Genomic DNA, 13,524 nt, shown 5'->3' with positions numbered 1-13,524 from the left:
GGCAGCCGTGCGCACAGCTTTCTCGTTTCAATCAATCGACGATCATCCTGTACCGCTTTGCGAATTTTCTTCATCATTTCTGGAATCATCACATCATTTGGCCAACCACTGCAATGTTAATTTTGGCAGTTCGTACGGATTCTTTTGAATTCTGCTAACTATTGTTTCATTATTGTCAAAAAGCAGACTTACCCAGAGTAACATCCAGTTCAGTTTTTATACTAATTCAAAGAGTCAAAAAGTAAAAGGGGAACGAAGACGGCTACGGTTTCGTAGCAGGGCAAAGACAACTGCCTCATCTCTGCCCTGGGAGCAGCGTGACCGAAGCGGTTCGCAGATGTTATACGCTCCCTTTTATAATTCGCAAAACACGACAAAAATGCGAATTATATTCAACGTAAATCCGCCCAAGTTCAGACCAAATCTTGCCCGGACAATTTACGTTGAATCTATAATTTGTATCCTTTTCGTGTTTGACGAAGTATAAAAGGGAGCGTATATAACATCTGCGAGCCGCTTCGGCCACGTTGGGACCAGGGCAGAGGTGAGGCAGCGTCTGATGAGCTGCCTCTGCCCTGGTACGAAACCGTAGCCGCAGTCTTCGTTCCTCTTTTACTTTTTGAACTTTGGGTGTTAAACTCAAAAAGAGGGCATCCGCGGACCATAAAGAGTGGGAGCAAGCTGTTCTCCATTTGGTCCGGCCTGGCATCAAGTGGATGCGGACTTAGGACGCCCAAATTCCTAAAAAAAAAATTAAAGAGTCTTTTTCATCTTCAGCTGTCAACTTAGAGGCGCAAGGATGAGTAATTATATTATGTTGAGGTGTACGCATCCTAGCATTAGTAGGCGTCTTTGAGTAATTATAACGATTTTTTTTCCCGTAGTTAAAGTTTGACCGTCATAGGAGGCACGTTGTCTTTATTTTCAGAACTGTCACAGTCAACTGGAGTGATCGGATTATTATCTGAGTTTTCATCTTGATACCATCATGCTGTAAAAGTTCGCATTCAGATATAATATATTCTTCACAGTCACCTTCATTATCAGATTGGTCTCTAGCTAGCAACAGCGTATTTATTTCCTCTTCAAAAAGCAGAGTGTTTGCCCGCATCACTTTTCTTTTTGATGGCTCAACTAAACTCGTATTCAGGGGTTGATGTTTCCCACGTTTTTCTGTCATTTTGCACTAGAATACTACTGTGATCAAAATATAAGGTGAATTTGTTTATAAAATGTGAATTCTTTATCTATTCTTCCAAATCAATTTCATCCCCTTCAAAGTAATCTCCGTCCGATAAAACGCACTTTTTCCAACGCTTTTCCCAGTCGTGGAAACAGTGGGAATAGTCTTTTTCGGTATAGCTTTCAAAACCTTCTTCTATTCGGTTTTTATCTCCTCAATCGTGTCAAAACGGCGTCCCCGTATTGGTTTTTTGAATTTGCTGAATAACCGGAGGTCGCACGGAGTCTCGTTTCCAGTAATGATGCATTTCAAGTGGTCCTGATAGTCAGACAGCATAGTTTCACAAACATCAAAGCGACGCTTTTTTTCCAAAAAATTGAGCGATTTTGGCATCAATCGAGACTTGACGTGTTTGAGATACAAAACATCCTTCACAATAGTTTGGGCTGAGTCAAATGATATTCCAACACTATCAAAGAGCTCTCTAATTGTCAATCGACGATTTCCAAGCTCCAAATCTTTGATTTTTTGGGCGTGGCCCTCGTCAGTGGACGTTGATGGTTGTCCAGAGCGCGGTTTGTCTTCAACGCGTTCTCGGCTCGCTTTGAACTCGTTGTACCACTTAATTTGTTTGTGCCATAGTTTGATCACCAAAGGCCTTCCGCAACATTTTCAACGTCTCCGCACAAGAATAGTCGTTCCGTAAACAAAATTTGATGGAAGTTTTTCACTCAACAAAATTACCCATTGTAAATATCGAAAAATTCGCTTTTGGTTGTTTACAAAAACACGTGTAACTCGAAGATAATTAAACTTTTTGACAAACAGATGCCTTGCAAAGTTTATAGACAGTCCTACCAACCTAGGAAAAAAAATGTACTTGCCTTATTAACGCCCGGGAGTTTTAAATGATAATTTCACCTTACTTTTTGATCACAGTAGTATATAAAAATAATAATAGTATTCCGAAAAAAAATATTTTATATTGCAAATAGAGATATGTAGTCTGACGGGCTATTTCCGATCTTCTGTCAAATATTACTCATGGCTCAGCACCAACTGCTCTACCGAACTTTGGAGTATGAAACCCGCGTTGAAACGCAACACCACGTTAGAGGACCGAAGGTCTTTGTCCGCTTGGGCGTAATCACAACCCCCATGAAACTCCCACTAGGGGCCAATCGCTATAATCGAGGAGAACGCACATAAACCAGGAATTCTCCTGAGACATGTGAGTTCATGGGCTATCACCGGTTCTCATGATATCAGTATTCCCCTGGTAAGGTTTTGTGACCCAAAGCCACTTCAGATGAGTCCCTGTGATGGGCCTTATTAGACCTTGGGACATTTGCCTACTCCATCAAGATCAGCAAACCTTAGTGACTACAGTGTTTCGGGTATCATCACATTGAGGTTTCCCTTGGCCACTAGGTTTTGGTTTGGCTGACATGGTTACTGTCCTGTCTTCCTCGCCGCCATCCCAGGGTATCAAAAAAGGGATCAATTTAAACACCAATTCCATGAATGACATGTATAACATTATCTGAAGTCACCTTTTCCTCCGTGCGCCATAACAAAAATACAAACAAAAAAATGTTGCCACTATTGAGATTCGATTGCTTAAAATCGAACGTAGAAAACATTGTGTATGTAACTCACATCATATGGAATACTTTTTTGATACGGTCACGAATATTTAATTAGCACTTGGTCTCACTCATTATTTTCTGTAAGTCAATAACTCATCATTATGGTCTTCGAATATTCGTCAATGTCTAGTAAATATTTGTTTGCTACTTCTTATTACATTTCTGTTAAACTACGAACTTCATATTTATGTTTTGTCATGAGTACGTAAATAATTTTATATTTTATATTCATAAGATGAAATCATTTGTATTTATTTCTTAATGTTTAATGCCAGCACATTTAGATTTGCAAATATTATTAATTAATTCATACATTTTTTGTGTAGATTATAACTTAGAATTTGCATGTTATTTGATTATCATAATAATTGATTTTGTTCTAATTTTTCTTTTAGTTCAACAACCACCCAAAGCAACAACAGTGCATTACAACAAAGGCCTAAACAAAATTACATCTCAGATATTAGCTCACCTTTAATTCAGGTAAGATATAATTCGTTAAAATCTGTTATGGTGGTAATTCTCATTTATTAATAATATAATTTGGCCAAAAATGGAATGGCATATCCAAATATTTTTTGAGAATTTTCTCAACGTCCTACTTTCTAAATTTCCATTTTAAATACATTGGTCACTTTTAGTCAGATTAACAATTCCAAATAAAATAAGAAACAGACTCAAATAAGTACATAGAATTGATAAATTTTTAGTTTAGCCTCCTCCGTTCTTATATTCCCGAAAAAATTAAATTCGTTGATTATCAATTTTTCTAGAATCGTAAATGACCTGTTTCTGTTATTTCTTAGTTACTGCCTTCGATTTTGGACTTGTAATATAAATCATGATTGATATGACGTCAACACTAAACTTGATTATCTTTTTTTTCTTCTCAATCTATTGTAGGAGGATGGTGGCAATAAGCTTCTAAAATTGAGATTTGATGTGAGTCAATACGCCCCCGAAGAAATCGTCGTTAAAACTCTTGACAACAAATTATTGGTAAGTGATTTAACTTTTTTAGGAGAATCTAGATCGCATTGTCGTCCATTTTTTTCAACCTAAACCCTTAGGAATACTAGCTCAAAACAGATCCCCAAACAACTGATAACGAACTATCTGCAATTATGTTCAATTTTTTGATTTCAAGTTTGTATATCAGACCTGGGTGCCCAGTAACTCAATACCTTACACTTCAGTAGAACAATTTCTGTAATAATTCGTGCACTCTTTAAAGTTCCTGATAAGGTTTGGGATTCCGCAGTATGGCTGATAACAATGCTTTAAAGATGGAGATAGTGATAATGCTTTGTAAATAGTACAAAGTAGTAATATATACTTGCAGGAAATATTTAAACAATATCTTCAGCACGAAGAAACGGGGATGGGTAGTATTTTTTTCTTTGATGCACGTGCCAAACTGAGACTAAAATAAATACCTGTGATATTGTTTTACGTTTTTATATAAAAAAGATCATTTAGTCCTGACGGATATGTAAGAAAATCTGTAAACTTGTAAGTTTCTACAAATGTACCTAATGACATGGTTAGAGGGGATTTCGGTATCTAATGAGTACATTTGATTTTGCTGTTATTAACAAAATAATTCCCGGAAGTTCTTTCTGCCTTTGTTTTCAACTTTTAAATTATCGTTTACTATCTTACATATGCATATGTAGGGGTTGCGGAGTTATCCGCTAGAAGCGCTCAAGGCAAGAGAAGGAAGATACTACGAAACGTAACCTAACCTACGAATGAAGCGGACGCTTGACCATCTTGTATGATAGCATTAGTACTCGCTGTTACATTTACGTGTGAAATAAAATAAACATTATTAATCTGTTACCTAAGTGTAATTGATTTTGTGAGGAAAAATCAGCTCTACGTGGTAGGTTTGATCTCCCACACATATTAATGTATGCATATTGATTTTCTCTAAGCTACATCGCCTCAATCGTACTTCCTTCTCTTACCTTGAGCACCTCTGGCGGCTAACTCTGCAACCCCTACCATCACTCCCTCTGCAGTGATAGCTTCCATCTTAATGACTCTGAAAATCACGACACCGCTGTCGAGAAGGGGGCTACATCCGCAAGTTAGGCGAAGGCGTCATGATGGGGAGCAAATTGTCACGAAAGCTTCTGTCAGGTGATGGCGAGAACCGGCTACCAAAGGGTACAGCCAACGCTGGTGACTGTATTGTGTTCCTACAGTGGACGGCTACCAATGCCTCGACTGAATGGAAATGCTGCACATCCGCTGCTGTCGCGAATGTTACACTCCACCTCGCTGATGTTTGATAAGTTGGTCGATGCAGGCCAGCTTGTGACTCTGACGGTTGACCCAAACGGTCTGGCGTAACAGGTAGCTGAGCCGGAGGAGTGGCTGGTAACAAACCCGGAAGTTGAGTTGACGGCGGCCTGGAACAAGAATACGCCTACCATTAATTTCGATTGTGTAGACTTTAGAAGTTAGCCTTTCGACGACGCGGTGCGGATCGGTATACGACTGAGTCAAAGATTTCTTCACAGCATCGACTCAAACAAACACGTGGAAGCAAGAACCCGGGTCCTTATGTACAAATGGCGTCCTGTTGCTGCGATCACAATGGGCGTGGACGCATCTCTCGCGTGTGCTCCCGAAATTTGTTGACAAACACGCAATGATCGGCACTGGTTATCGTCGACGAACCATTCGCCAGGCAACCGAAGAGTGGTTCCGAATAATAACTTAGCAGGCGACGCCCCGAGGTCCTCTTTAACTCTGTTTCGAAGACCAATTAACATCGTAAACAGCAGCTGGATCCAATTTGCTTTGTCTTCATGGCACATTAGGGATGATTTTAGCGACCGGTGCCACCGCTCGATCGCTCCCTTGGATGCCGGGTGGTGCGGGTTCATTTACAACCGGTTAGATTCGCTAGCGACTCGAACAAGGCGGATTCAAACCATGCGCCCTGATCCGTGGTAACGCTGCTCGGTGCACCATAGCGTTATATCCACGTTGAATAGAATGCTGCGGCCACTGACTGCCGACTGGTCCTTCAAAGCGCAGTATCGGAAACCACCTTACCGAATAAATGGTCTGACGATGTCAATGTGAATGGTCGGGCATCGGAAACGGTTGGGTGACGTTTTTTGTGTCTTCCCATTTTCGAGCGCTGGCACTGCACACACCAGCGCGACCTTTGTCGAATGTCGCTACGCAACGCAGGCCAAACGAATTTCTTCGACATTGCCTGCAGGGTGGAACATGCGCCCGGGTGCGAATTACGATGAAAAAGGTCGAAAACTCGGCTCCGCCTACTCCTAGGGACGACAGGTCTGGGCGTTGGAAGGGAAACATGGCATCAAATAATTGAGCCTTGGACGGTAAAAACTGGCAATTCCAACCATGTGTCGCCGCTACTCATCACCTGCTGAAACTCCGGATCGGGAGTTCTTTGGGGTCGAAATCGGTGGTTAGAGATACCTTTTCACGTGAGATAAAGCGCCTGCATCAGTGTTTCTGTGTCCCGCTATATACACAATCTGCTTCGAAAATTACGAGCTGAGATGGCCAATCTGTTGAGCAGTTGATTTGCTCGATTTTTGGGCAAACGCGAAAACTAGCGGCTTGTGGTCTAAACTTCCTCGAGTAAGTTCTGAATGCATGTGTATATCGCGAGGAGCTAGCGGTCGTACGTACTGTAATTCCGTTCGGCCTTAGACATCTTCCACTGAACATATGCGAGTGGTAATCTGCTTCTGCTCGAGGACAGCTCCGACCGCCACATCAGACACATCGGTAACCAAGGCCAACGGCTTGTTTGGTTCGTAAAAAACTATTCATGTAGGGGAAACCACGCTTTCGTGACACTTATCGAATTCTCGGATGGCGGGATCAGTCCAATTGATCGCCACCGGTGGCGCAATTCCGTCCTGGTTAATGGTATGATCAAGAAACTACTTCGCGGAAGCTAAATAAGCACTTCGAGGCATTAATCACAACGCCATGGCATGGAGTCGTATGCGTAGGTGTTACTCGTGCTGCCTCGGGCTCATTGATGAAACCAAAATGTCGTCGATGTACGAAACACAAGAATCGAGTCCTCTTAATATGTCCTCCATGAAACGTTGGAAAGACTGAGCGACGTCTCGAAGCCCAAACATCATCACTTGAAATTCGTACAAACCGAACGGGGTGATCACTGCTGTTTTGGGTATGTCGGTCTCTGCGATAGGAATTTGGTGAAAAGCCTTAACATATATATTTTGCTAAAAATGCGTTTATCCGCTGGCCCTGCTAAAACATCTTCAATGTATTTCATGGGATATCGGTAATCGGCGCAGGGCCGCTAGGGACCATCCTTTCTGGGAACAAGGTCCAGCGGGCTCGCCCATAGGCTGTTCGACGGCCGGTAGTGACTCATCTTCAACAAGCACTCGAATTCTAACTTTGCTGCTGTCAATTTCTCAGGACTAAGCCGGCGAGCTTTTTCCGCTACTGGTGGGCCGCTTATTATGATATGATCCATCAGTGGAACGATGGGCATGGGGTTGAAACTCTGGGACTAACGCAGGTCAATGCCGGAAATTGCCTCAGGATTTGATAGTATCGCGTCTGCTCACCGACTGTAGCGGCTGCTGGCGCGCCACTAGCCAAGCTTAACCCCTTGGCTGACTCTCCTGTTGACCGATTGACTATGTGTTGATTTCGGATATCTAATGGCGAATAAAATCGGCGTCTATAATCGCTCAGGGCACATCAGCCACACAAAACTTCCAAGGCAGGCTCCGCTGGAAACCTAGCTTGAGCGACAGTAACTGTTGCCCGAAGGTGGCGGACACTACGCTTATAGGAAACCACAGAAATGTCGGCACCGTTGTTGATGAGGAACAGGAGGCCCGTTGACTCGTCGCGAATGTGAAGACGGCTTTGCTGTTGGAAGCTGTCAATTGCCACTCTTGACAGTGTTTCACGATCTCTTCGTCTTCGTAGTCCATCTGCACGGCGACCTGCATCTGTATTGTCACGTAATTCGCCCTAATGAGAATCCACTTACCAAGATTGGTTAGGACATCAAAGTCGATGGTAAGGGACGAAAAGGCAGGCCGAAACGACGGTGGCTTGATACGCTGGATGAGGATTTAAAAGTCTCACGATTGCATCCAGATCAGGCATTTGATAAAACCAAATGGCGAAACCGATCACGACGAGCCGACCCTGCTTATGAATGGGGCAAAGGCTGAAAAAAAGAAGAAGAAAATCAAAACTACCCTTAGAATAAAAAGTACTAGTCTATGGGGCCAAAACCAATTTGAATCTATGGAATATAGCTCTAGGGCTCTAACACTGAAATTCTGCGAAGCTTACAGTCGGAAATGTTAAGGACAATTATTTCGGAATCATGGTACCTCCCGTTAGAGATAAAGTTCTGATACTAAAAATATATTTGAGAATCGGGTAAGGATGTGTAGAGAGGGAAATATTGTAATATGCAAGACATTAGTTTTCGTCGATCATTCAATGATGTTTTCAGATCAAATCTTGATATAAACGTATACGCCATTCGTCCATTACCATTCGTCCTTGTTTTTGTGAATTGAGCTAACTTTAGCTCCAACGTCTTCACACTTTCTAGGGCCAAATGATAATTTCAACTGCAAAATCCATTGAAACTGGCTTATTGTCGATACGGAGTCTAAAAAAACGTGGAGGGGAAGAACACTGACTGGATTTTTGCCCATCTCCTAGACACCAGGGGAATTCGGTTCACAAAATCAAAGAGAAGGCAATAAAGAGGACAACTCAGTCAATATAGAATTGTCCCAGTTCGTCAATATTTAACTGGGGCAGTGACATATGCTTCTCTCTCTTCGTCCGTTTTGTTGTTGAATTGCAATATAAAGTTGCCATGGACGTGAAAGTAGGGCATAGCGTCTCAACCACACCTACGCCCCCGATGATTTGCCGAGAAGCTTGCAATCTTTCTCCACTGTTCAGCGCCACATAGCTTTAGGGTGACTGGCCGATGTAAGATTGTTGGTCCTATTAAATGGGATAATCTGCAGCCGAATTATCGTCCTTTTTTCGGTATGACGTGAGAAAACTTATAAAATTAGCGACATCACTCTCGAGTCAATAAATCTACAATTTCTGATAACAGGATTGAGTAACGTAACAGCAGATCAGATCAAGCTTTTGATTATTTTGAGTATTAGCTTTTCAACCCTAAATCCCATTCCCATTTCATAGAATATAATTATTTTATTGCATTAGTGATCGAGAATTAACCAAATTTGTTACTCCCTTTACAGGTACATGCCGTGCACGATGAAAAATCAGACACAAAGAGCGTCTACCGCGAATACAATCGCGAGTTCCTCCTACCAAAGGGTGTCAATCCAGAATCTATTCGATCATCACTTAGCAAGGATGGTGTCTTAACAGTTGAAGCTCCTCTCCCACAACCTATGTTGACCGGCGGTGAAACAATGATCCCAATCGCCCACAATTAAACATCACCAGAACAATTATAACAGCTACAAGTTCACTACATCAACAAAACAATAATGTGACCGATTAAAAAAAAAATAAATCTTGAAAACATCAATAAAATCGGATGAATTATTCAAATGGATACAGCTAAATACAATTTATACAATTTTTCCACTTCGCAAAACGCAACATCAAAAAAGATAATAAATGGCGACTATTTTGGAGAAACTTTTCATTTTTTAGAATAATTATTGTGTTATTTTTATCTTATGAATTTTTTTTTTTAATTTTTGTTCTGGTAAACGGAGGAAATGTTCTTTTCCAATACAAAACAAAGGAAAAAATGTTAAGAGTAGAATATACAGATATTGAAAAAATGATAAGTTCGGATAAGAAAAACTATGGATTAACAATTAAATTTTAACTTTATAATTTATTTTCTAATCTTAATATGAAGTAAACAAAAGAAAAAGTGAAAAAGAAGAAAATAAAAACTTTTGGAGAATTTTATATGAATTTATTTTATTTGCATGATTGGCACTAAAATGCAAAGGTAAAGTCTACTTTGTGCTGTAAGGAAGGAGGGAGACACGGTAGAATCCCGATAATTCATGTGGTTAAAGAATTCACGGTTTGGTACGAATGATCGGAATTACCAATTAAAAATTATACAAAAAAACGGGGTCCGGGATGAAAATTATTTTATTTTATTTACCGGACAATAAACACCGTGAACTCCAATTATTTGTTGCCCTCATGAGGAGAAGAAAGCAATAAAAGCAATAATGTTGACCTATACTTTAAACTACTTAAAGAAGAGAAGTTTAAATGACCAAACTGTTGTGCGTTGTAACTTCGGCAAAGTCTAGAAATCGGGGAATGGAAGTAGACTTCGAGCTCTACGAAGGGCATGTTGAAAATGTCTGCGTTACATGTATTATAAGACGCAGGTCGGTACATGATACCGTTAAAGGCAGAGAACCGAGGAAAGTTTAAAAAATGTGCATAAATCCAAATAGAATCTACGCTGTTGTAGGAAGCGGAGGGGGAGGGGTAGCCCACACGAGGCAAGCTTCTCTTAAAGAAGAGGGAACGGGTTAATTTACGTTGCACATTTTCAAGGGCAAGACAATCACAGTTACGGGAAGAGGACCAGATCACGGAGCAGTATTCCTGGGATTTGAAGACAGCTAAGGAGGGTTATATGGAGTCAAAATCAATGGAGGCGCGAAGTATAAAGCCTGACAATTTTGCTGCCCGATTGGTAACTTCGAGGCAATGAGTGTCGAAGGGCGAGCTTATTGTCGAAAGTGACTCTGAGCTCTTGATAGAAATTTAAGTATGATAGGGAATGTCCGTTAAGAGAGTAGGAGGAGGAAGTGGGTGAGGATTTAAGCGAGTAGCACATACATTGACACTTTTTGACGTTTATGGCTAAACCATTAGCAGAGCACAGATAAACTAGAGTGTCCAGGTTAGATTGAAGGGAACACAGCCCAGGCGACGATACCGCGAAAAACAGCTTAAGGTCGTTGGCATAGGGAACAAGTAAGGAGGGGGCAAAGTCGTTGATAAAAAATAAAAATAATAAAGGACCCAGAATAGATCCTTGCGAGACGCTAGAGGAGGGGGAGAAGGAGCAAGATGTGCAGCAATCAAAGGAGACGCAGCCGGATCGGCTGGAAGGGTAAGAGGTAAGCCGTAAAACAAGTGGTATGGGAACGCTTAGAGATGAGAATTTGTAAAGAAGTATCTTGTGATTTACAGTCTCGAAGGCTTTAGCAAAGTCAATGGAAATAGTATGCACTTTCTGTTGTGAATTTTTACGTTTAGTGATAAAGTTGGTAATGTCGAGCAAGCCGGAGGCAATGGGCCTACGCTTAACAAAACCGTGTTGCCCTTTCACTATTTGGTGGCCAAAGTGGGCGAACAACCAGTACCTTACATATCTTTCCAAGATTCTGGAAGAGGAGCAGAGGAGGGAAATGGATCGGCAATTCTCGATAAGCATATGATGATATTTCGCCATGGTATTTTTCCCTATTTCTAGAGAAGAAAAGTAGCTTTTATTTACACTGCTTTCGCAGGGTAGCAATGTCCCGGCTAACAATTGTAGTATCATATTTTGCTCGAATATTTTTTAGTAGCAGTATTAAAGGGCAGCTGAACGTATTTCACGGTGTTACTTGAAAAAATAATTTATAAAAAGCTTTAACTTCGGTATCTAGCTCATTTGGCGAAATTGGAACAAAAGAAACTCCATTCATTATCACACCCCGGTGAGAAATGTGCAGAAAAACAGCGCCCACGGTGAACATGATCCGGTTTGAAAACTATGCAGACTTCTTATTATCTCCTTTTTCCATTGAAATTTCTATTCCGGGCCCGGGGGAAATATCCCCTTTCACCTCCCTTCAGCTTCCCTTCACGACTTTCCGAGAAACTTGCACTCATCTTCCACTGTCTTACTACTGCCATGGAGTAGTTAGGGCTGGATAGTGTTACATCTTTGAATGAATAGTCCCCATTGTGTGCAATACAGTTGTGATAACGGCTAACTCAATCTTCCCTAAACTTAGTGTAGGCCGAAGAAGGTATGACCTTCAATTCACGCTGCAAATTCAGCTTGATGTCTTCATTTGACTAAGAACGGTGGATGGTTTATGGTATTAATTGAGTTTTTGGCTTTATATTCGTTCACGTTCGTTGCTCTGTGTATGGCGTATTATCGTCATACAAAGTCCACGAATTATCCACCCACAAATCTGGTCTCTTGCGTCGAACATTTTCACGCAAACGCTTCAAAACATCCAAACTCAGTGTTTGTCCCTTCGGAAGACATACTAAGTGCACTACACCACGGTAATAAAAAAAAAACTGGGCAACACCTTGATTTTCGAGCGACTTTTGAGCGATTTTTTATGGTTTCGGCTTGTTTTTGAAGTGCCATTCAGTCGACTGTTGGCTCGTTAATGTGTTGTATTAAAAAAAAAATGAAGTCTTTCGGAACCAACCTTGCAGCAACGCGTCTCGTACCCAAAATATTGGTTAAAATTCCATGAACGGCCATTTGATCAATGCTCAACCCACGAGTCTACTCTCTAACACTAAAATGACGATTTTCAAGCACCAATTTGTTTATTTTATCAATATTATCGTCAGTGGTCCGAAACAAGCCAAGTCTTCTACCTGTTTCAACGCTTTGTACTACTCGTATGTTTGCGTTTCCTACATAGATAAGTTACCGTAGGCTGTGTTCAACATTTTCAAAGAATAAGCCCAAGACATTTCGTTTGCAACACAAAATTTGAGGCAAACTCTTCGTTCATTTATTCATAGTAAAATTTGCAAAGTACTTTTAAGGTAGGCTGACACTGAAAGCTGTTACAAATACATAAGCTGACAGATCGTGCTCATTTTTTTTTTTTGTGGTAATTAAGGAAAAGTGTACCAAGTTAAGAAAAGGAGTTGATATCGATTTCTTTTTGAGCGGTTAGTATATTAAGTGCGTTCATATACTTGTCTTGTCGTCCGTCCTGTCGCTCTCTTTGGTTCTGAGTGTTGGCCGACTATAAAAGACAATGAACGGGGTCTTGCGGTAATGGAGACGAAGATGTTGCGTTGGACTAGTGGCTTGAGACGTTTTGGTCACATCCGAAATGAGGATATCCGCGATCAATATGGGGTTGCGAGAGAGGCGTCTTCGATGGTGTGGTCACGCAATTCGCGCCATCATGGAAGTCGATGGTAAACGACCAAAAGGCCGAAGCAACGGTGGCTTGATACGCTGAGTGGGAATTTAAAAACCTCGAGATTGCATCCAGAGCAGGCATTTGATAGGGTCAAATGGCGAGGCCGATCACAACGAGTCGACCGGGACAAAGGCTGAAGAAAAAGGAGAATGTCGTCTGATTTTTTTTTATAGTGAAAGGTAATGTTTCTGATATAACATTGCAATATCACTTTTTGAATGATGTATGATATCACATTACCTAGTAAGGTGATGTTTCGCGCATTTCTACTCATTAGCAAAAAAAATATTAGTGAGAAATGCATTGAAATTTAGTTATATATAAGACGTGGAAACTTGTGAGTTTCTGCCTCAGAAAGACAAAATAAAAAAAAACATATACGTCATGTTCGCGGCCGTTATTTATAGAGTCCCCTAATGAGGTATAGAATGATAAAATCGTCCGTTATTAAGACGTATTCGTT

At 41.0% G+C, this 13,524-nt stretch overlaps 1 protein-coding gene across 2 annotated transcripts in view; it reads left to right on the top strand.

Annotated features, from left to right (window-relative positions):
- LOC119656569 (heat shock protein beta-1) overlaps positions 1-9,819 on the top strand; it is a 65,905-nt gene extending 56,086 nt beyond the window's left edge. The window contains exons 3-5 of one of the 2 annotated variants that reach the window (XM_038062955.1): positions 3,228-3,315; positions 3,736-3,831; positions 9,129-9,819. In XM_038062955.1, coding sequence (XP_037918883.1) covers positions 3,228-3,315; positions 3,736-3,831; positions 9,129-9,329 — 385 coding nt within the window. In that variant the 3' untranslated portion in view covers positions 9,330-9,819. The remainder of the gene's footprint in view (positions 1-3,227; positions 3,316-3,735; positions 3,832-9,128) is intronic. The other variant, XM_038062956.1, reaches the window with a different exon arrangement.
- The last annotated feature ends 3,705 nt before the right edge of the window (positions 9,820-13,524 follow it).

This window comes from Hermetia illucens, chromosome 5, assembly GCF_905115235.1.
Source record: "Hermetia illucens chromosome 5, iHerIll2.2.curated.20191125, whole genome shotgun sequence".
Taxonomy (NCBI): Eukaryota; Metazoa; Arthropoda; class Insecta; order Diptera; family Stratiomyidae; genus Hermetia; species Hermetia illucens.
Note: the sequence above shows the minus strand (reverse complement) of the source record. Positions and strands in the feature narration are given on the sequence as shown.